Here is a 25544-nt window from a genome sequence, read left to right as displayed (position 1 = left end):
GGAATGCCCAGTTCCCTAATAACATCAATGGCAACCAAGGTGCTGAAAGAGTTAAAGAGGTTAAATTTACAGATGTATGCATATTTCTAATAACTGCCATACTAATACAGCACTGCTGCAGCAGCAATGATCTGAAAAGAGAAGACAAAGTTATTAGAGAGTATTAATACTCCTTATTAGAGTAGCAGATAGAATTGGACAATATGGAAAAGTTTTGGGGCACAGAAGTCTTTTTTAGTCTAAAGAAAAAAAATGTCAATAGTGAAAAAGGAAGAATAATTCTAGGCAGCAGTGGAAGCAGGCAAGGTGTAAGCCTGAAGCCTTAGTACGATCGCCCATTCAAACCCTGCAAATAATACTTGAAAATAGCAAAACAAGCACTGAAATCGGAGAAGCAAAAGTGACAAAGAAAACTTCCTAAACCATGAATATGCAATTTACCAGCTCAGTTTTTGATGTCAGATAATACTGCTGTCAAAATTCTGGCCACAGGCCCGCTAAAAAAAAAAAAAAAAGCGCCCAGGGAGGAAGGGTGGAAGAAACAAGCCTCACCCATAGGGGAAGGTGTTAAACCCCAAAATCTACCTTGAACATAGAAGTTAACTAAGGCAGGAAAAAAAAAAAAGACAATTTCCTTGAGTCAAAATATTTTTTTTCTACACTTCAAACAGTATATCAGCTGAGTTTCACTGCAGGAGGCATAAGCTTTTATTTAAGTAAAAAAAGAAGTTAACTTATTTTTCCTTAAGCAAAGAGGCAGTTGCTCTGTTACATGATGTATCCAAGATCTGAGGAAACACACATTTGAAGGATAAGCCTTTCTTTTCTCTCTACATAGTAAGTAACAACAGCAGAATAATAATTTCCTCCTTCAGCTCCACCACTAACATTTTCTACTCTCCTGTCAGCTCCGGATGTTCCTACAGTGCTGGTTCCTAGCCTGGTCAATTATCTGGTAATCTAGAATATTTCCAATCTCCTAGGAAATGTATTAAATTACTGGTTTCAGGTATCAGATGTAAGACCAAGTAAGTCCTTCCATTTCTTCAACTCCCCTTCCTCCAAAAGAAACTAAGAAATTGCTTTCAGGCTTTCTACATTGTGTGATACCAAAGCAAAACTATATGATTAACTTGAAAGTACAATTATCCAGAAAAACGTTTTCAACTTTCAAATCCTGACACAGCAAACTTCCCCTCCTACTGATCTGTGCAAGAGATGCCATTCAGCAGAGAACCCCATAATTAATTTTTCAGTCTAACATACACCTTTCTCTGAACATACCTCAAATTGCTATGTAGAATTTTGCCTTAAAAAGGAAAGAGACACCATTGAGGACAACAAGCATTCTAAAATTCAAAGATCCTACAGAGTCTACTTCAACTAGTTATTTCAAGTTGTTTAATCACCTGAGAGCCAAAGGATTTTGCTACAGTTCTTCTAATGGATTTTAAAATGCTAGTGTGTTTTGCTCAAAGTCAGCAGGACAAGATTAGGATTCACACTGCAGAACTGGGTTTCCACCTGGTCTGTTTTTTAGGACATACAAGAGAGGCTCAGTCGTCTTGCCTCAAGGGAGTGTATGTCATTGCTCTGGCTTTCTTCTCTGGATCCAAAAGAAATAGGTAATTGATGGCTGATATCTCTGATCACGTAGGCTAAACAAATTTAAGCTCTCACACATACTGGCTGAGCTCCCCATGGAAACCAGAGGTCTCTGCCACATTAAAAAAAAAAAAAAAAAGTAGTCCAACACCTCACCCCCACACCCAAAAGAAACACCCAAACACAAAACCATACATGATGATATCTCTCAGAGGCAGAAGACAGGCAGGATCTCAAGGAGTTTGCCTATCCTATTTCAGTAGGTAAAATTGCAGAGGACAAGGCAATATGTTACTTGAACCACCAACGCCAATATAATCTAAACTAAATAAAACATATGGCTCAACTAACAAGCTGTACAAGAATCTTTCTGTTTCTAGACCTCTTCCAGTGTGACTTCAAATACTTCCAAATATGGAATTTATCAAGGTGTTATAAAAAAATAAAATCCAGCCAACAAACAGAAAACTTCCTGAGCTGTAAATTTGGTCACAAGAAGATATTCTAGATTTTGTGCAGACGTTATTTGCCAATTCTTACATTGCAGTACACATTTTCTCTTCTCCACAGCAATCAAACTGATCCCTAGCTACAACATGATTTATGTCTGGAATCACTCTCTTTAATGGCAATGACAAGTATCTGCTCGATACAGTTGTAAAAATAATCTTGTCCAAGATCATGGTTTCAGCACAGTGTACAGCAAGACACCTGGCATAAAGCAGACAACATTACCTCTACAGACACCCTCTCTTGCACGACCAACTTCAAAACTGGAGTTTAGAAGTATCTCATATTGTGGGGGAAAAAAATTAAGTCAAATATATAAATTTAAACTCCCCCAGCAAGAAGTTTGACACTTACAGAAAAAGTAGTGAAACAAGACTTCAATCAACTGCATTAAATAAAATTGTAATTAAGAATGAAAATAACATTATCGGTCCCTCCAAGCGCCAAAAGATGGCATTTTGCACTATACCTGCAATGACAGCCCCTCTGAAACAAAAGAGAACTGCTGTTTGTTGTTGTGGCAGTAAGTTCAGATGCTAAACAAAATAAATGTAAAGATGGAAAAATCCTTCCTATTATACGTACATAAGAAAATATTATATAGGAAAACATTTTTAGAAGGATGCCCTTAGTTGGCCATCAACTTCCAAAAATAATCCTGCTGGTACCAGTGGGATTTTTTACTAGTTCTGTGTGTATACAACACTGATATAAAAAAATAAACATTTAAAAATATTATAAGATTTCTGCCTAAGAGCCCCAAGTCAGGAACTTTAAATAATGTGGAGGTTTTATCCTTAACTTAGTATTTTGTATGACAAAGACTTTCAATACATATGAACTCTTCATATTCTGAAACGTGCTACAGGAAAAAAAAAAAAGAGACAGAAACACAGTTTAGTTTCCAAAAAAATAAAACCTCTTATGTTTAGCCTGAAGTCTTCCCAATATTAATTTAAACCAACTTTGGAGCATGCATTTGTCCCCTGCAGATATAGAGACTGAATTTATTGATCCCCATAAAATACTCCTGTCCGCAGTCTATCATCTCCATGATCTGAAGCAATGTATAATGAACATGGTTAATTTTATGTTTAGAAAAAGGGCTGATTTTGTTTTGCTGACATTTTCTTAGCTTCCTGGTTTAGTAGCTTTTAACTAATATAGCAGATCATACTACTTACATCACAGTTTTGGGAATCTAATCTACCGTTACAAAGGATGAGAACAAAATAACTCATTCTCCATTTCCTCCCTTAAGGCATGCATCTCAAACCAAAAGAACAGTCTCCAAGCTCCTACTATGCAGATTTAACCAACGACAAATATTTTTAAGTAATTCTACTCTCACCCTCGGGTGGAGAGAAAAAAAAAAAAAAAAGAGTAATGAAGATGCAACGCATCAAATAACTAGGGACCATAGGAACACAACAGAAATTAGTTCCTGGTCCTAATACTCACGTTGTCTTCTGTTTAGGCTGTCAGAAGAATTTATAAGAGCAGTAAGGGAAACATGCTCCCCAAAAACAGAGAAGAAAATGACAAAACAAAACGAGAGATACAAACTCCTCTTTCTAAAAGCACTGGAATTCAGGATATGGCTCCTGGTCAACTTTTTATCCAGCAGCCTTTCAGCTGCACTGGAGCTGCCAGCCTTCTGAGTTAACTCCAGAACTATGCAACCGGGTAACAAAACACTTGTGAGAGCACAGTTTATCGACCAGTGCCAAGCCAGAGATAAATAGCGTGGTCTTACTTAAAGTGAGAGAGTGAACTGGTTTTAAATGCAATAAAAACTGGAATAATCTTCAGCTACATGGCATCTGCCAAACAAATGGAAGACTTAAAACATGGTTTAACAGGATACAAGTAGCCAAAGATGAAAAAAAAAAAACCAAAACAAAAACATCCCAGCATGTTATAAGAGACAGCAGGTTCAGGTAGCAATTTAAAATGAATCCAATTTTGCAATACTGACAGCAGGCAATTTCAAATTCCCAAACCAGACACACAATTCAAACTCCTTCAGTTTTGGTTTTTTTCCTACTTCTCTCCGCAGCCATTAGCAAATCCGGTCAGTTCAGCTCTTTCAGGACACAAAAGAAATACCTTAGAAAGCACAGAACCACCCCAAAAATTACTACACAAGGTTTTCAACACTAGTCTCATCTTCCTCTTTGCTTTGCTCTATGGCCCTCACTGAGACAAACAAGGTTTCTCTTAACACAAAGGAACCTGAAGATTGTTACGCTCAGGCCAGGATTATGCCAGCACTCAGGCTGCTAAGGCCTTTGAGCTGGTGCAGCACGTCCCCGCACGCCTGGTGTGAGGAGGAAGTGGCATTGCAGCACTTCTGCTCCCTCTACCTGGGGCACAAATGGATGGACCGCGCAGAGAGTGTTGATGCGATACTGAACTACTCAGAAACCGCAGCACGCAGCAAGAGGCTAACTGAAATGTAGTCTTTTCTGAGAATAGTGCAGCAAGAAAACAGGGTGAACAATTAGCCTCTGAAATCACCCACGTTGTTCCTGAGATGTTCTCAGGTCAGCACACCACCACATTACACTTTATAACTTTGACCACATCCAGCAGAGTGTTACGGAAAGAGCAGAAGTAGTAACCCAGCCTCACTTGAGGGGCAGGGGGAGGAAAAAGATCAGCCTTCTCTCTTTCCTTCTCAGCAACCAAAAGACCAAATACTACCAGAGGTGAAACAAACAAAACAAAAAAACCCCACCATTCCTCAAGAGTTACAGGCAAAGGGAAAAAAACAGTCATTTAACACCTGCCAGCAAGAAGTGACTGGAAAATGAGGGTTCCCGTATACGGGGAAACAAAAATTGTTTCCCATATACAAATTTGCAAGACAGTCAATTTGTACTCTTTGTTGGCTCAACCTGCCTTTCTATTATCAGACTAATTTTTTCCCCTTCTCTTCCCCCTCCTTTTTAAACAAGTCTTGAAACATAAAGTCTAACTCTTTTCAGAATCCTAAATACACGCTTCAGCATAGGAGTGGCTTTCTTTCCCACTTTCAGGCTTTGATAAATCTTTTCCAGTTAAACCTACCAAATTAGAGGGGTGCCTGGTTTATAACCCTCAGCAGCAGAGAGCACAGCATGCTCCTTACACTTACATGCTCACATTTGAGATACTTCGCTTCAAAGACCTGTTCCTTTGACCTCGGAGTACCAAGTGCAAGATACAGCATGTCTGAAACAGCTGATACACCCTTTCAACAACAAAATAGTTATTGCAGATAATTAAACAGATGTAAGAGAAGGGCAGGTCTGGTATCGGCCTTTTCAAATCTCCAGATTAATCTCAACATCACTAGTACAACTGATGTCAGATCTGCAACTGAGCACTAGGTTGTCTTTCTCCTCCATTTAACAGCTTGTAATATGCTGACAAGACAGCTACCAGAGTCCACCTTCTGCATCAGTGACTAGCAACTGGGCATTTCATTCTAAACTTCCATTGCTTTAAACACTGATTTCAGTCGTTGTAAGAGTTCAACACCTGTTAGAACAGTAAATACAGATAGGCATAAAAATCGGCACATTTCTGTATCAGTCACTGAATTAGTCATGGTATGATATGTGACTAGCCACTCAAGGCATGAATTTTCATTCTGTGCTGCTTTTATTCAGTGCTTTGATGGATAAGCTAGATTCACTGAAAGACTTGCAGAACTTGTATAAATCAAGAAATCACCAAATCTCTAACAGAGGCTTGTTTTGGGCATTTTCCTCTAATTTCCTGAAACTAGTTTAAGTAAAAAATTAATGGAAGGACACGTTCTCAGTTGATGGAGTAATAGCAAGGATTCTCAACTTCAAACAAGCTACCAAAACTCTACCAGGATTACATAAATAAATGGTTACTTGGGCTGGTAATTCCTTTAAGTGTGTGTGGTTGCTGGCTTGGTGCAGGGAGGTTGCCAACAGCTAGCAATTTCAGAATTTATGTTTTCCATGACATTTTGTCCCCCTCATTTCAAAACAGTTGGACCACAGACCACTGAACACTATTTTTTTAAAGAAACTTAATATAGAAAGTGCTCAAAGCTTAGGATTTTGTTACAGAACAAAACGTCCAAGGACTCCACAGCTACACAAGGTCAAAGAAACAAGCGTCTCTGAGACAGGTCAGAGCTGAGCATGCTGTAACCTTGCCTCATTGCCCCCTGACCACGAGCAATTGGTCAGTTCTGAAAAGCTTTGGAAATTCACCCTCTGCCTTAGAAAAACTCTCCCATGCTGTATGCTAAGTCTGAAGTTTGACCAAGGAAAACAGGATAAGACCTTCAGAAATAAAGAACAAAATGGAGTTAAACAAGCCTACAGGAACCTCTGCATTCTCTGTTCCTGCACCTCTGCAACACATCTTTACAAGCCAGCACAGAAGATATTCAAGATGACCAAAAAAAGGTTTCTAGATTGTTCCCTTAGCAAAGCGCCAAATCTTCATTAAAGACTGTCTGGTTATCTTAATCTTGCTAGAAGGAATTAGATTGCCTTTGTCAACCTTAGCTACACAGTAAAACTCTTTCATTTGGGTGGCTCTTGAAGTGTATTTTACCACAGGGCTACATCCCAGGTTAATTAATAGCATGCTACTGAAAATAGTTTCCTGAACTAGCAGAAAAACAACTCAATAAAACAGCTTCATCTCTAAGAAGAGACAGATTCTTCTGGCACTGATTTTATCCGAGTTTGTGTTTTGGTCTTCACTGACAGGAAGTAGGACCAGGAGCTGCTGCCACCTTAGACAGTCTTGGCTGGTAAGCATTCCCCTACCTTAAAAGCACACACCACAAGTCCTGGGGCAGATTTTCTTTTTGTGCACTCATCTTCCAGTACTCGGCCCTCTGAAGGAGGGCTAATTGTATTCTCATTCCCAATGCTTCCATGCAGCCTTCACAGTAATTACAGTAACACTTTTCTGCACTACTCTCGGGGCAAGAAAGAGTGAGTTCTTATTTTCAGTGGAGACTTCCTTCTTGAAAAGAATTTAGACCTAGGATAGTATCTTAAGTGGTTTCACTACTATGTATTCATGCTACTGTGAACTTTCAGGTGGACTTCAAGATGGAGCTCCGTGTGTTGATTCCTGTAAAGTGTACCTCTAATTATTCAAGATCTCTCTTTAGTCAAGATCTCACTTGGTTTCAACCACCTGCCCCCTAAAAAAAAAAAAACAAACAAAAAAAAAAAACCACAACATTCACCTGATTCCTTCTGAGACAAAACAAAGAAAGGAATAAGATGTCAGCTTTCCCTTTCTTGCAATACAAGGAGCAGAGGGACAGGACAGTCCATGAAATTGTACCCATAAACTCAGCATTCCTAATACAGAACACTTCTTACCATGCATGGGCTGCCAGCTTGCTGGTAAAAAGGAAAATCTGTACAGGATATCAAAACTACCCATAATTTGCCTACCAAAAAATACTTCAGAGAAGTATTATAAATATGAAATTTTATCAACTAAGTTAAGGTCTATCAGAAATCAATAGGCATGTGGTAGTTTCTGCTGACGTCAGCCTTTGGAGTCTTTGTGAAGTATCCAACAGATACTTCACTTTCGTGTCTGACTTGATAGATTGTCTAAACCAAATCGTAACCAAAAAAAAAAACCCCCAAAACCCCCCAAAAACAACAACAACACAACCCAAAAGGCAAACAAAACCACCCAAACCCCCACAACAACTTAATTACTGAATCTTGATGAAACTGTAAGACAAATGCATGCAAACAACAGATTTTGCCCTCAATAACGAATATGTGCCCCTTGCACAGCAATGTGGCAAAACAATGGCTATTTTCAAAGCGTGAGCTTTTGATGTTCCTGAGTAAAACTGTGTAAGCTTAGACATACAGAGATGATCTCCACAAATTTGCTGAAATACTAAGATGGATCATGGGAAAACACACTCTGAGGCCAGATTAAAGATGTCACCCAAGTTCAATATTTGATTTAAGCTTTTATATATATAAAAGCAAAAAAGCAGGGGAAGGTACTTAAGGATTTGTAGATTTTAAAGAAAGGAAAACATAAGGAAGAAGAAGGGTTCCATACTTCAATCTAGTGCTAAAACAGTACTGCAGTATCATCTACATAAAATATAGTAAATATTTAATCTTTATTTATATACATATACATTGCAGTGCTTTATATATAATATATATAAATTATACGTAGCATATACGAAATATATATATATATATCAATATTGCAGGTGGTCAACTTAGAGCCTACTAAGTTGGAGAGTGAAGGAGAAGAGACTCTTCTATTCTTTTAAAGCCCAAGCAGCCACCACATTCCACTCAGTAGCTATCTGTGTCTCGCTAACTGCATTCTAAGGAATACCACCTAGCCCTCCAATCAAACTTTCTGTGGCTCACTTTTGCCTCACTGGAGGCTAAATCTCTTCAGAACAGACTAGTCATGACTTCACTGTACTGTGCCCATTCCTACATCCCCTTCAGAGCCTAAGTGCTCCAGTGGTCTCACACATTTCTATCTCATTTCAATGAGTCTAAAATAATGCAAAGACTGTGTGGTAACTTCCTACGAAACTGAGGTTGTCACCACATGAAACTGAATGTGCCACAGGTCCTGACAGAACGTTAAGCAATGGTTGAAAGCATCCTTTGTGCTGGGCTGCAGCTAGGCACTTTACCCAAATATAACGTAAAAGAAGCTATTATTTGGGTTTAGAACCTATGAAGAGCAAGGGAGTTTACTTACATGACATGTTAACATAACTGTTTCCAGTTCTGCATATACCAGTCTTCAAAAACGCTTACCTTTTCTGAATAGTTCTTGAAGGCTCTCTGCACTTTGATTCAAAATAGCCCATATTTCCTCTTCCTGCAATGGCCCCCCCCGAACCTCCAGAGCCTCTGCCAGTGATACATGCATGTTACCTGTGAAATAAGATAGACTGATTTAAGAATACACAGACTTATTTTCTCCTTGTACGCAGTATTCGAAGAGTAGTAAGCCATGTTCAATTCTCAGTCACAAAAATTCCCTAAATTAATAGAACCCATCAAATATGAATACCACAAAACATTCACCATGACAATAAAGAACACTGAGCACCTGTTATTACAAAGAAGAAACACTTGGGTCGAGACAACAATGAGCCACATTAATACTGTAGGCTACTAAATCAATAAACTCAACCAGCTGGCATTAGTCTGTATGCTATGGGCTCTGTTTAAAAGAGTGACAGAATGATTAGTAGTTACAGGTTTATTAACGGTAAATCGGCTATTAACATTATTTTGACAGGTTTAAGTCAGTCAAGCTGCGGTTAGAAAAGGAAGCTCTTCTTCCAATGTATTTTCACAGGGCTGCTTGTATTGTCTCATGACCAAATAATAAGCAGCACTGCCTGCAAACATGCAAGCAAGCTAGCTGTGGAACTGATAGTTATAGCCTTTGTTCAGCTTCTTCATACATTTAAGAAAACAAAGTAAAACCATTAGGAGCACTCCACGTGTTACATCCCCAGAAACAAATAAAGACTTCCTTCCCCAGCCTTAATATTTTTTCAGAGTTAAACCATTATCACTTATACCACAATACGATATTCAGTTGTTTAAACCAATTTGAAATCTGAAGAACGCATCATTAACTATTCAAAGTCAAAGTTTCATAATTTGTGTAAGCTCTGGAGCAAATAAACCATGTGTCTGCTTAATTGCGTCAGCTTTCTGTGGACACTAACTATTCTCAGATTGAGCACTCATGCCAATTTATATTTCCAGCTGAGACACAGCTGCAGTCTCTCTCTCTCTGCTTCTCTGCAAAGCCCCAAGAACAAAATCTTGAGGCAGTGAGCTACAGTAAAAGCCTAAGGTATATCATCAATCATCAGTGACGCGTTTCTTGGGTCTCAAAGGCTCCAAAGCTGCTGCTGGAAATAGAAAAGACAGTTCCACAAGCAATGCATGTTTATCCCCAGGATCAGTAACTGGTATCAACAGCTTGAGATGGCCTAATGGTACTGCTGGAGGTTCCTGCCCCCCTCTTCCATCAGCTAGCCAGAGCCTCCCTGTCAGCATACCATCCTGGCTCAGATGCACACTCATGGATACTAATCTAACAATTTACAAGGAGGACAGGCTGATTTAGGCCTTATATTTAGTTTTCCAACTGTCTAGGCAGTTTCGTACCTTCCATGATTTTTTTACTTCCAGATAACCAGGCTCATACCCATATAATGGCAGTATAAAAGGCTAAATAGCCTGCAGTTTCTAGCCGAAAACATAGGCTTTGAAGGTACTTGAAGTATTACCCAGAGCCTTTTCAGCTAGAATCCTGTACTACGCTGGTGAAAAATTACATTATTGGCTGAATTGTAATCACAGATAGCCCATTTTTGCTTACTTCACAGCTTGCCAGATTTTAGTATTTGATTATTCTCCATATTTACTAAGCCAGATATATTTTCAACAATTAATATTCAGACATCATCATGAAAAAATAATGTAAGGGAAAACATCTCCAGACCACATGTAAAAGAAAGATGAAACCCAAATCCCCAAAACAAAAAATAAATACACCATTCAAAATGGAAAGCTAGAGACCAACACTTGCAATAAACGGATGGAAAGCCAGGGATAAATGTTTCATTTCAGCATGAGATTCACCTACACTGGGCATAGTATGCCTGGTCTATCATCTATTCCAGGGAAATTTGTGATTTCATGGCACTATCTCAAATTTCAGTATGCACATGTAAAATCAAAGTGGATTATTCAGATTAAAAGGTCTCATCTTCTCCTAAGGACTAAAAAAATATATGATCTGCAAACAAAAACTTTTGGTGCTAAATATTCTAAAGGACATACGCTGAGCATAAAAGCAGCAAAAATCCTCCCCCACCCAATCCTTCTTTGCCACTCATCTTTTCCCCCTATCCTGTAAAATCTTGATTCCTTTCAGCTATGATTAGTGTGGACTGTTCTGCAGCAGATCTAAGCCAACTCCCTATTTAACATCTTTACAGAGAGCATAAGTTTGTCTGCTCAAACTCCCAAACATGTTACATCAACAGTAAAAGAATCCTACAGAAAACAATTTCTTGATGACAGTAAGAAGTGTACGAGTATCCACCCAGCCATGCAGGCCTCAGCTGTAGCAGTGCAAGCAACAGAATCTGCTTGTGCGTTGCAGATGGCAGTAGCTTGGCAAGTAAAACCAAACCTAAAACATTTCAAACCGGTTTCAAAAGCCCAAGCAGAATACAACAAAACGTCAATCCTTACAAACACAGCCACGTGCTAAATGGCAGGAGCCAGGATGTGAGTGGGACTCTCAGTGATGCTGGTTCAGTAACTTATGGGTAACTTTTCTTCCTCAAAACTACCCTGAAGCTGCATCCCATGCCTGTCACAAGAAAGAGCAGGCCAACACACTGGTTATGAGTTCTCCATCTGCACAAGCCACCTGTTAGCAGCCAGGCACAATTAATTTTACATGATGAAGCAGACAGTGAGAGTCCCTGGCTCACAGCATGCTTCCTCCCAATCACTTTGCTGGCGATGGATGTTTCTCATAAGGAGAAAGGAGAGATTTGTAGGAATGATAATGTTTGCAAAGCCCAATTCTTCCCAATTTGCTGTCTCACTAGATTCTGGGAGCATTCGACAGTGTCTGCTCCTTTGTGAACACAGAAGCTAAAGTGCTCAATACATACATCAACTTTTGTTTTGTGTAATGCCCGAACATTTTGATAAATTGCAACATAATGACAGTACCAAGTAACTGATATGTGAGAGAAAAAACCCACAAAGTTTTTGTAGAATATCATATCAAAAATATACAGAATGTTTATCTTCACATCTTAGCCCTCTAATTGCAGTTACATCCATGGCTACATAGTTGTGTAACATTCCTTTGCCAATTGAAATTAATCGCTATTTAAAATATATACTTAAACTCCCATGGCTAAGAACTCAGAGAAAGGAAGTGGGTGACAGCAACAGGGGACAACAGACTAAGAACAGCAACCTCTTAAAATGCAGGAAAGAGAAGACAGAGTAAAGATGAGCTAGCTCTCTGTTGAGGATAAACTTTCAGCTGATTTAAACTGAGCAAAGAGAGGCTAATCCAAGCAGAGAGGGTGAGTGGACCTCAGAAAAGGTGAATAGGCCTGAAAAAACAGAATACAAAACTGCAACTAAAATGAAGACTTTTCTCTTGTACTAACGGTACAAACGAGTCTGCTTCAAATTTCAAAAGATGCTCCTGGCAGTCCCTGTATTTTTCATGGTATCAAGTTGACGGGCAAAGAAATCTAGACGCACTGACAGAGTTCTCAAAGGACTCTCAGATTTCTGTCAGGGCCATGAGTCCTCTCCCTATCTCCTCTTCATTTAAGGTAAGCAAGAAAGGTTGTCCTGGCATCCTGTGCCCTGTTCTTTTCCCTCCTTGCAATAACAGAGGCAGATTACACAGACAGATTGAAAGCTGTCTTCTGTGCACGAGTTCACTTCCTTTTCCTTGGGACAGCATTACAGTGGCGTCTTAACATGAAGCCAACACCACCACTTAGCTGGATGGGATGGGAAGGCTTACAAAGCAAAGTGCATCCTGTTTCTGCACCTCACTTCACAAAGTGAGAAATCCGGGTGCTGTCATGATCCGGAGGCACGTCAAAGGGCTAGGTGGTATGAACTCAGCATGAACCATGAAGGTGTGGATTCCCCATACGCTCAAAAACCTCAAAAGATCATAGCCACAGAACATCCATAAAGGGACATTCCCACAGAGAGCACAACACAGTGTAGGAAGACCGGGGACAAATGAAATAGTTAACACTGGAGAAGCATAGACATGAACAGGAGTTTTGGGTTGCTCATGGGACAGAATTTATCCTAGACCATAGAGGAGTGCAATTTCCACAGGAAAGGAGTTGCATCATGTGGAGGCAGCTCTTTTTCGCTCCAGGACAAGAGAGTAAATTCAGGTGTAAATCATTTGTATCAACAAGCCCTGAGTGTGATTTCTCACTCTCCACGCCATTCAGCCCAAAGCCATACAGGCAGCTCAGTCCCAAGAAAGAATGCCACTTAAGCCAAAGGCCTCTCCCAGATCTCAAACACTTCCTTTAAAAAGCCTGTTTACCTCATGAGGACCAACTGCCAGCTCCTCCCTCCAAAGCCGACAGCTTATACACTCCCTGGCGAGTGGGATGGGTAGCTCTGTCTCTTCCCTGTAAAGCAAGCTCAGTAACCTCCTTGCACCTACACTCCGCAATCCCAACCACAGCTGTTAAAAACCCAACACCTATGGAACACACAGGCAGTGCCAACGTGGTGCACAAGGCAGCCTGAAACTTCTCAGTCCAAGGTATGAAGGAAAGCAGAGCAGGAGCAGACCCCCGAGTAACACTGTCAAAATTACTATTTGCAAGGTATATACTTTTCCCCCCCAACAATCTGCAAAGTTTTCAAAACACCTCACTTCCTAGTTTTTTTTATATGCAGCACAGAAGCTAAATGTTCAAAATTCTCATTTCTCCCAACCACCAACTTTTTTCTTTACGCATTTTAAATGGATGTCTCCAGCAGTAACCAATTAGGAAAAGTTTAATGGCCTATTCTTTCCAGATTTTATTGAACTCTTGTTAGCTGAAATATTTAAAAGCTATTGCTATAACTGTGTTTAATAAAGACAGTATCAGTATTTTTGTCAAAAAGTTCCTAAAATCAGACTGAAAGTCAAAAGGATAAACTGCTACAACTTAACCATTGCTTATGTTTTGGTTATACACATCCCTTGCTTTTTTCCTTACCTTCTGCATCAGCATTTTTCCCCATGTTGCAACTTCAGAACCAAAACCTTAAGTGAAAAGCTGCGCTTTAACAACAGCTAACCAAGATGCCTGGAGTATTTCATGCTTATTTGATATTCCATTGGAATACACTGCCAAGAAACACGGTCTGGCCTTGCACTCTGTAGGTTGGGTTATTTTCACGTGTGCTAGAAGCAGTGAGTGTTAGATAAACCGTGGTAGAGTTTCTAGATTATCACATAAAATACTCTGGTATTTGTTTTTACCCTTTGGCAAAATTTAAACCAAGAAGAGAGATAGCAAGAAGGGTTTACATACATCGAAAAGATTTTCTATAACTAACAAAAACACCTTATTTCTCCCATAGAAAACACTGCTAGCTGACTTCATCTGTCCTGAATAGGTGCATTACTGCCCCTTTGCTCCACAGGCATACTTAGGCAAAAAGTGGTAATTTCTAAATAGTACTTTTCTCTTAATGGACAAGCAAAGAGCCCTTTCTCAACCTACACTCTGTAGATACAAATGCCCGAGAGCAGAAGCACATTTAGCAAGACAATTCTGGCCAAAAGAACGTCTTAGAATTCACTTTTCTAAAGCCATGATTAGCTTCCTAAAAATAAAACACTCACATTTTATTCAGCACTCACTGAGTGTGAGGGGCTTTCTAAAAGCACTCAATATGCACAAATCCCAGTGAAAACAAACTGGAGCTATACCTGAACATTTTTGGAATTCTGGCCTCTCCCATTTTAGAACCTAAGCATTTGGAGTTATTACCATGCCCTGTAATTTCAGAATACTGGCATCCATCCTATTTATTTACATTGACCCACATCTTACACTCCTGAATATGACCTGGAATGCATCTATCAATTAGTTTATCCCCAATAATACTGTTGCTGAAACTGTGTGGAGCCCTGGAGCCAAGTTAGAAAGTTTGTGCTTCAGCAGTCTTTGATATATTACTTTCACATAAGCACATACAATGTGGTTTCCTATAGCTGCAGGTGCAATTTGCATAGACTGTCCATAAAATAAGGCATTATTTGCAAATAATCGAGTCAAGCATGCAATCAAGGTGAATATACAAACAAATCAAGTCAACTGTTTAAAGATTTTTTTTATAAGAATCCTGCTCTGAAGTTAATTACTGCACATTATTCTCGTTTATTGTCTTGCAGGATAATGAAACAAACCCTTGTGCCATGACCACTTTTTCACTTCTACAGATACAAAGCAGTAACAAAAAGCCCCACAAGATGCAGATCCCGTCTCCCCTGTTCTTTTTTTATATCTCTAAATAGCTGCCAGAAATCATGTGAATTTAAGTTTTCACAAGCACACACATTTCTGTGTGTTTCATTCAATACCTGATAATATTATCTTAGTATAAGCACTATTCCTTACTCTTTCATCTTGGGGAGGTCAGCAGAGATTAGCATTACCACCCAAGAACTTCCCCCCCTAGCTGCGGAATAGATCAGCTTCCTCCACTCATATTTTTCCTTCCACATTCTTTGTCTCTCCTGTATGCAGACAGAATGAAATGCCAACAACACAGTCCCATGCTCCTGGGCCAATCCCCACACTGTAAGAGGAAAACGTCTTTAAAGTTGCATCTGCTCCTCAAACTGATAGCAGGCTGCTTGAACTCAAGCCTCCTAAGCAATGGAACAGAAACTACCTCAAATCTGTGATAAAACACAAAGAATCTGAGGACATTCCAGACATACAGGGCACTGTTGGCCTTTTATTTGAGCACACAGCGATGCTCTCACACTCACTGTAACAGACGAGACGTTAGCATTTCTCCTTCCAGAACTTTAAATCAGTCTTGTATTCCCACCTCTGGAAGACAGGAGAAAGTGACGTATTGAGAACCTTAGCTCTCGCCCCCAGGGAAAGCAGTGTTTATTTTAGTCGAGAAGTGTGTGCTTTCTTTCCTGGAAGGTGGAAAAGAAATCAGCTTTTGGCATTGGACTGAACTCACAATGGAAGACAAGCAAGGGTTATTGCTGACTCCCTCCCAGGCTTTTCTGTCTCTATCACCAGAACCAGATAAACTTGTTTATCTGAGGCTTCGTGCAAGGCAAACTAGTAGATCCAGTCCAAAATGTATATAATAATCATGAAAGTCATGTTTTCTAGGCAACTGTAGAATGTTCTTCTATACATCAGGGTAGCTGATGTTTCACATCTGATATTAAAATTGTATTCAGAAGAGTATATAATTATCACTACAAAGTAAGCTTAATCCACATAAATCGGGGCATGACTCTTGTATCCCTCTCTTAGTTTAATTGTCAGCATAAGATCCCTGGGCAACTCCCTTATTTTGCTGTTGATCTGCTCCGCCTCGGAGAGGCACGTCTCCTTGGTGCATTTCTCATACTTGCAACTTTCATCTTAATTGCTAAGTAGGAACAGAGGACCCGTGACGAAGACAAGCTTTATACATGGAAAAGCAGAAATTTCAGAACTGCAAAACAGCTTAACAATAGTGACACTTTTCAAATAGCAGATCAACCAACACGCCCTTATTCACACATAACAGATAAAACTCTTCTAATGACATGAAATAATCACAAGCAAAACACCTCTTGCTACTGACAACATAACTGCACAATGCACTGTCTATCATATAACTTCACTTACAACTGACAAATTCCAGACTGTGCAGCAGACTTAATAAAGACTGCTTCCTTGGCATTCTTCCATACTGCTTTTTTTTTCAGTGCACAGTGACAGTAATGTTCTTCATGTAGTACTCCGGGGCACACAACATAGGTAGGTCTATGTGGGCAACGCGCATCGTCACCACAGCCAGGACAGACCACGCACGCACCTCCAGCTTTAGCCCAGCGGTTAGTCCATGGCTACATGCAAGAGCTACACATTCCTCACATACTATAGAAAGGTCATGACTGAAGCCTGTCCTTATTCACTTGTAGCTCTTCACACAGCTGAAGAGGGAAGGAAACTTGTTGTCAGAGGAGCAGAAACAGTAGCATGCATGTGATTTAAATATCATGAAGTCACTCGGAAGCATTATTCTAAATCAGTAAGTATGACTTCCCACCATCTGTGGCATTTTAAAAGGTATCTATCTACAAGACAGTAAGGCACTGATGAGCAAGTGACAACTGTACAGAGGAATTGCTTTTTCATATTACTACAAAGATGATTTCCTTTATAGTAAGCCCCCAATGTTTAAGAGTAATGATCAAATATTTAACACCAAGGCATAAATTGCCATGAACTACAAACTCAGTGACTCTACAGATAAGTGTCACTGATTTAACAGGTACAAATTAAGCCAGTATTGCTCAGTAGATAACTTCCCTAATGGATCAACTTACTCCAGAGTGGGTTTTTGCAAGCTTAGCTTAAGGTCTCTCCTGTGGTAATGAAGTGATACGAATATTACTAAATTAAAGTCTCTAGTACTGAAGGGTTCAGATTCTGTTAGATATTAATTCTTCCAGTCTCAGTAACAGAGAATGGCACCCGGATTTATAAAAGCCTCTTCCCAGTACGAGGCCTCCTTGCAGCATTGTAATAACCAGCAGAAGTGAAGGCAGCACAACTGGATCAGCAAGAAACTAAGCATGATATGCCAAGAGTAAGTCCTCAAACTTCCCAGATGTGGCATTAGAAAGAGAAAGTAAACTTGAGGAAGCTTTACAGCTTTTTTTCTTTTTTTTAAACTCAGAAAATTGCAGACTTTCAGAGTAATGTCATGATACTGCTACATTTATGCATTAAATATTGGGGAAAATAATTTTTAAGACCCACCTACCCTAGTAATAAAAGTGTTAGGATTGTAGTGTATTTGCAAATTGCTGTTAAAGTCAATGTACTCTTAACAAGTATACAGACTGACCCCACCATGTGTCATTTCAAAATCAGATTTTAATCCTACATATTCACATCCAATCTTTCAACAAAGGGCTTTTACTGCCGTTACGGTGGGTGAACTGCATGGTTTGCTTTGTTTTACAGATTTCTTCCCCCCGTGGGAGAAGGGTGGGTTTGAGGGGAAAAAAAAAAAAAATATCATTTGTCAGCTTTGGATGTTAGACTAACAGACATTTTGGAAAAAGAAATTAGCAGGACAGATCCTTTACTATGGCACCAAGACAGTTTCTCCATAGTTAGAACAGTCTAATGGATGGCACTCGTGAGAAATACACGAGTTTCAGAAACAGTTCTGCTGTGTCTTTAGTCTGACAGCAGCACGTCCACATACTCACGACAAGAAAGTGATCTGCTAGCAGGGCGCATGACTTGTGTACACAATAAACTTCTAGTACCAGAGCACAGTTCATACTAACAGCTACTTCATACATCCTGCCTGGGAAAGAAACAATATCCAACAACAGAAGAGTAACAGAACAAGTGTGAAAATTGTATTTATCTGCATCCGATTCCTCCAGCTCTGCTTTACCTGAGGTGTATACAAGCAAAGAAGCTGCACCACTACAATGCAAGGATTTATTTGTTGAAGTACACATGTAGCTCAATATGAGAGCTGACCAACCCCCACACAGATCACCCCACCCATCAATACTTCTACTAAACTGCATTTGTATGTGGGGGTTTTTTTTGCTATGAAAATTAAAAAACCAAACCACCCAAACCTACAACCCCACCAATTTAAATGTTACCACCTCGCAAGTGTTCTTTTCAGCTCATCAGCTGCTACAAACAGTACAATGTCTTTCTTACCAAATGCCTTAAGTTGATCTACATCCTCACTCACAGTTTTTGCTGCTTACAACTCTTGGTGAAAACAGCTGATGAGTACAAACAATTCCTGATGGAGATGGACTGTCTCCTGAATACAACTCTCCTCAACCGCGTCCCTGATTGATTCTGAGTTCTTGCTAACTGTCAGGAACAGTTCTGAAGCAGCCCTACAGCTGGGGGAAGAAGTGATCAGGATGCCTGAGGGCACTATCCACCTGGAAGGTCTTTGTTGCACCATTTCTTCAGTCTTTAATGCTCAAGACAGCAATATTCCCAACTCCTTGGAAAGTTAGACTTTAAGTGACTGCATATGCTCTATAACACAAACAACACCACAGAATCCCAGGACTTGCAGCAGAGAAAAATAAGTAATAAAAAAAGCCCACAACATAAAACACACATGTGCTGCCTGCCCAGACATTTATGATTTTTTTGGTTAATTTCTGGAAAATTAAAAAAAAAAAGGTAGATATGGTATAAGGAACAGAACATTATGAGTTCTGCAGCTAGATGACAACACAGATATCTTATCTGTGAACTCACCTGTCTGGGAATAAAGCTATTGCACACCAGTGATGACTAATTCTTATTGTGAAAGTCTGAATTTCTACTCAGAAAAACAGACAAGACAGAACACAGGCCTACATTTCAGCTGTCAAGAACTGTATACACAAGAGCAGCTGCATCTTTAAGGCCAAGGCATAAACTGAGATATCCTTGCTCTACTTATCTGAAAGCCAAAGACGCTAATTCAAGCACAGTAGCAAATATCAAATCTTACTCAAAAAGCACTGCATTTTCTTCACTCTGCTGCAGCAGGAAAAAAAAAAAAAGTAATTTTGCTTTCAGACAGAGAGCCTTTCTCTACTCAGACATGGTAGTACAAGGCATGAGATTTATACTTTTTATATGCCCAATAATACAATTCAAAAGGTCTATGATATATTATCCTCCTGTTACGTGTGAAAATCTGTACAAAGATTTATGCTAAAGAAATTTTAAGCAGGGGGAATCGGTGACTAACTTTATAAAGCAACTTCTTATATTTCCAGGTGATAACCAACTTCAAGTGAACTACCTCTTTTGAAAGAAGACATCTGATTCTTGTACTGAGACACAGTCAGGAAACATGTACACTCTGAGGGAATAGCAAAAAATGTGAACAGGCAACTGGTTGGATCTGAGCTGTGCATAGAACAACTGTTCCTATACAGAGCAATTAGAAAGACAACAAATAACAAGCTGCTGCCTCATAATATTCTCCTGTAATGAAGGCAGACTGATTCTAAGGAAATGAGAAGCACTGGCAAGTCTGATTACACACCTGGCTCTCTGGACTTTACATCAGCCTTCAGGAAGGATGTACTTTTTCATTGTGTGTGTCCCCCACACATACGTATGTCCATAACTATGTCTATGTATTATGTTACCATCGATCTATATAAACGTGTATACTCCATATACACCAAACAATTCACTTTTAAGTTTCTGCTGCACAACAGGAGAAAAACACTGAAGGGCAGAGTTGTAAAGGGACAAGAACACTGATCTAATTTGGGAAGTCAACATCAACTACCTTAAAGCATTGTTAGAGGGTCCCTAAGCCTATTAAAGGTTTTGGCCAAGGCAGATTTAAAGATTCTGTAAGCATTTGTAAAAACAGATTTGTTACCAGCAGATGGGCTGCAACTGTAGTGAAAGACCTCCATCTGTCCAGAAGCCAGGTCTTCGTTCTACACGCATGGTTCTGTAAGTGTAGCGCTGTGAAGTCTTAAAGGGCAGAACCATTTCCTGCAAAGCTTCTCAATGGCATTCATCATCTGTCCTCATAAGAAACTTCACAGCAAGCTCTTCTCTCCATAAGCGATAACTTTCCAGTGGAAAAGTAAGCTATTTAACTGCTACTTCTTGAAAGCACTGAGCTGCCATTCAAATGATATAAAAGACATTTCCCCTTCCTGAAGTGATGCTAAGGAGCAGACAGTTAGAAATTTATTAACGTTGTCCTTCAACAGGATACATCCAATTTTTTCACCCAGTAACTGAGAATTTTTCTATGTAATGTGATTTAGGTGAGCTACAAATAAGGTCCAGACATGAACTATATTAAACAGTATTCAGTGAAACCAATAATGAAAAAAACCCCAACTAGATAATATAGAAGATAAGCGAGCTACGAGATAGACGCATACAGTGCAAACATGGAGATTCCTTCTTCTGCCTAACACCTGCCTGTCCCAAGCACAGAATCAGTGACAACTCCGGTGATCGCTTGTCCTTGCAGATCCCTTCTTTCTGCACTTCCTTCCACACTCATGCATACAGAAATTAATTTATGACTGAAGTTGTACATATCCTCTGCACAGACACTCCCAACCAGTAATCAGTTTGCTGGGCACATAAAAATCTGAGAGAGCAGAAAACATGCAGCTGTACTCTCATGCTGTGAAAGAGACCCGTTGCCCAGAAAAAGGAAAACAAGCTTTATAGGAAGGATATTATTCCGTACTGGTGCAGTATAGGATTTCCCAACATTCTCAATCATCGGCTGCTGGTGTTTCCATACTCCAGTATTTCTCAAGTTGTTTAGATTCTCTATTAAATCATCCTTAGAAGGGTTCCTAAGCACATTACTCACCACCACCTTGCAGGTATTAAATAAATTCTGTTTTTTTACAGGCAGGCTTTCTTTATCCAATCGTCCATAGTTGATCCACTTCCTGCAACTGATAACATATATCAAGATTTACCCTACTGTTTGCCCATCTGCTCCACTCAACTTGTAGATGCAGTACAGACCACGTATTGAAAATAGCCGAGTCCACGTGACAACTGTCACCAACTAATTTAGCAGCATGCCTAGAGATAGCTATCAGCTGAAAGATTCCACATAAAACATGAAGTTTTTGGTCACGGATGCTTGCTTCTTAAATGAGCTCTTTACGGAGGCCAAAACCTTCCCGAGCGGCTTACACCGTCTAGTTTAAATCCTGCAATTAGGAGGTTTTAGATCCAGATTAATTACTAGACAAAGCCACTTGAAGATTTGGAATGCTTATGGTTAGGAAATCACGATCTTGCTCCAAAACATGAGTTGACACAGCACATACGACTTTCTACCAAAATTATACAAATCAATTGGAATCTGACTGGTTAACTAGAGTCCCTCAGCCTGGTGCTCTGCTCACTACACTGCAGAAAAATGTATAATTATACATTGCATGATTCAGTATGCTGTTTACAACTCAACAACTGTTAAATTGACTATACTGCCCCTTGAACAAACTTCTAACACACACCCAATTTATGATTCATCTTAAATTCAGAGGCTACACGTAATTTCTTCAGTCCTAGAGCCATGATATTCTCCATGTCTTAACTGCCCTCAAAGGTGATGTGATTATTAGTCCTTTTCCTTTTAGATGGGAAAACATGCCATTTCTCAAGATTCATCTACCTGTTACTGCCACCCAGCTTCAAATCCATACCAAGCTTACGGTTTCTGAGCCAAGCAAGTCAATGGGATCTGCAGTGTAAAATGACCCTCGCCAAAGCTTCAGTATCATTTGACAGCAACATGTAAAATCTGCAAGAGTGATTTACAAAACTCTTAACTAGACCTTCCACACAGAGCAGACTGCCTGATCTATAGTGAAGATAGAAAGATAGCCCATCATGTAACAGATGTGATTTAGCTTCACACACTAGAATGGACAGAGACTCCACCTGATCATTATCTGTGCTCTATAACATTACAGTACTTGCAGGGATTACAGGACAGAACAAGCTACAGAAGATGGCATTGCCAAAAGAAAACAGGAAAAACAAGATAGCAGCACCTCCTCCCATGCCACGCCAAGTCCGCTGTCGTTGAAAAACAGAGTTCAGGGAAGTTTTGCTTTGCCTGGATGATAAATACATTCATGTTAGTAAAGTTACAGGACAAAGAGCCATATTACATCCTTGGCTGCATAACAAGGACAAACTAGCAGAAACTTCTCCTCTACAGGCCTAGAAATTGTGAGAGGAAAGCGAGTCACAGCATCATCTCTTTAAGAACATTCCTGTGAAACACAATGGAGGGCTAGTCAGCCTGAGGACATTCGCAGATAATGCCCCCATACAAATTATACTTGCTGTATTGGAATGGAGACAAGCAGGTGATCATGTTGACCTCTGAATCCACTGCCCTAGTCTGGGATTAAGTCAAAGGAGACTAGAAGGATAATATAACAGCACTTGAATATTTTATTGATGCAGCTGGACCACAAGGATTTAGACCAGATAAAGAATATAGCAAATTTTCCTGTCTTCTCAATCAGCAGCAGCTTAACTCCATAACTCTTATTTCATGGAGACCCAGGGAAACACTAACTAGAGCCACCTAAAATAAACAGCAACACCACACTGACATACAAAAAAATTTCATGCCTCCAAAACCCAAGAGCTCAAGTCTTATACAATATGGTCTGTACACAGCCTACCAACTTTCATCCTTCCCACGCATGGCTAGAATTTTTATAACAATCCAGTTTTTCTTCCAGTCCTGAATATACTATTTAGATTGCAGTCTTGCAAACTTTAAAAAATGGATGTTATAAAAAATATTATTTGCGATTTCATGATATACATGATGCAGACTTCTCTATTAGAAAGTGCTGCTTTTAGAAAAAAAAAAATCAGTGCAAGAAAAAAGATAGGCTCAAGCTCTTCAACTCCTATTTCCATGTTTCATTGCTAAATGAACACTTCAGAAAAGAAATTAAAGAGATTATTAATTGCTACAGCTCATAGAAAATTCATAAACGTAAGGCATTTAAAAAAGCACTTTGGTAGCAGTCTGAAACAGATTTCATAACTTTAGAATGTTTTATCAGTAGTTTCAAAATATTTTCAATTTTGATATACATTGTCTCACTACCATATAAACACACATTCCCTATAAACTTTGCTTACAAAACACTGAATTTGAATTACAGTTTAATCAAACAGTACTAATTTTATCAGTTTACCTCAAGCTGCAAACACTTCTCTGTGTAGTACAATATAACCACTGAGAAGCATCAAGGGTTCAGCACTTACAGAAATACCCAATTTGATATTAAAAAAGGAGACGAGGAGAAAAAAAGAACAAACAAAACTGGGAGGGAAGGAACAAAATTTTACAACCTTGAGATTTAAATTTCCAAGACAGGACAAGATATCTTCTCAGTCCATAGTGGGTTAATCCATAGATTCCTTACTGTGCAGAAGCACAGAAACTGGAACCAAAACTATCAGACAGTAGAGAGAGAAGAACAGAAAGAAAACCTGCTTGCACAAAACCAGACGCATACTGAATATTTCTCCAAGGGATACTCAACTTACAAAGTAGCTGTCAGGCCATCAGAAACTTTCACGTATAGAGAACTAAATTAAAAAAATCATTATAGGTGCCAAGTCTTGCTGGGAAACCTAGGGCATCCTGTGGACCATTACTAATCAATTACAGAAGAAAAATACTTTTCCCTTGAATAATTGTTTCGGGTAGTTTTACGATTCAGTTTACACTACTCTCGCAAATTTTCATCCACTTATCTGGAAGCTGAATATTATCCCAGTCAATTAGGAGGAAATAAATGCACAGAACCATTCACAGGCTGCATTTTAAAATTTACAGATTAAAATTCTGAGTTTTGGCCAAAAAATTAACAGAAGATAGCCGGCACTAACCCAGCTTTTGTCTTTTATTACGCCGATGAGTGACCTCTCCAATTGTTTAGTGATTGTCTTCCACAATAATCAGACTTCTGTAAAAGTGGCTGTAAGACTTCACCCTTTATTTTTAAACCAACAGCCTATAAACAGGCAACAAAAATCCCGCCAGTTTCTCAAACTGACAGGTGGGGGGGAAGAAAGGAGAAGGAAACCCAAACTTTCCCCATCCAGAAGTCATACACAATTTACAGTTGCTCTCTATCAAAGAGCCTGCTGGTCACTAATCAGAGCTTTTGTGACACAGGGAAAAAAAAGCAAAATCTGAGTTCCACAAAGCCTTTGAAAATAGCTTAAAGACAGTATACCTCAGGGCTCCAAAACTACCGTGAAAACCAATCGCTCCTAATACATGCATACTACTTCTTGGCACAACAGTTGTGTTGTTTGTTTGGGGGGGTTTTGTGTTTTGTTTTGGCTTTTAACTGGTATTTATAGCCTATCATTGAAAATACATCATAAGCCTTGAAACTAACGTTGTCTACATAAGAAGTAAATTCATATCTAAATTATTAAAGTCTAGACAAGCAATAGTTCCTCTTCTATTTCTCCAAAACCACTGAAGAGGGAAGCAGAACAAACATTTTGCATCATCAGACTTCCCAAACAGCAGTTCGTGTTATGGTAAAAAGTTAAATTCTGTGATCTTCAGTTCTTTAATATTCTCAAAGTAGAGGCAACAGGTGGGACAGAATCAGTGAGAATTAATGCGTGTATCAAAGAGTTCAGTTAATGTCAAGCACAAAAATATTGTCTATAATATTGCAAACTATATTCCGCACTCTGCAACCACCATGGAAGTTTCCACATACCACATTACATGCAGTTTGCTGATTCTATTGGGCTCTTTAATACTCAGTATTGAAAGACAAATCCCATCAATGTCTCAATATCATAACACTGAAGGCTTTGCACTGAAAAACTCTCTTTTTGACCATTCTACGCTTATTGCGGCATGCAAGGCCAAAGAGCACACACAGCAAAACAGCACACGTACTAGTATCAATGGAGAAGCAGCTGAGCAAAAGCAAAAAGAATGCTTTTTATCATTGCAGAATGTCCTTCAGTTCTTAAGCAAGATGTTTTTCATCTGTAAAAGAAA

At 39.3% G+C, this 25544-nt stretch overlaps 1 protein-coding gene across 1 annotated transcript in view; it reads right to left on the bottom strand.

Annotated features, from left to right (window-relative positions):
- Positions 1-9048, bottom strand: part of LOC104507893 (tyrosine-protein phosphatase non-receptor type 13-like) — a gene marked incomplete at its 3' end in the record, with an annotated part of 46050 nt that extends 37002 nt beyond the window's left edge. Inside the window, exons 1-2 of the mRNA XM_010149325.1 lie at positions 8934-9048; positions 8716-8724 (exon numbers count right to left, since the gene is read on the bottom strand). Of these exons, the coding sequence (XP_010147627.1) occupies positions 8716-8724; positions 8934-9048 (124 nt within the window). The remainder of the gene's footprint in view (positions 1-8715; positions 8725-8933) is intronic.
- Positions 9049-25544: the final 16496 nt, after the last annotated feature.

This window comes from Eurypyga helias, unplaced genomic scaffold (genome assembly GCF_000690775.1).
Source record: "Eurypyga helias isolate BGI_N326 unplaced genomic scaffold, ASM69077v1 scaffold13333, whole genome shotgun sequence".
In the NCBI taxonomy this organism is placed as follows: Eukaryota; Metazoa; Chordata; class Aves; order Eurypygiformes; family Eurypygidae; genus Eurypyga; species Eurypyga helias.
Note: the sequence above shows the minus strand (reverse complement) of the source record. Positions and strands in the feature narration are given on the sequence as shown.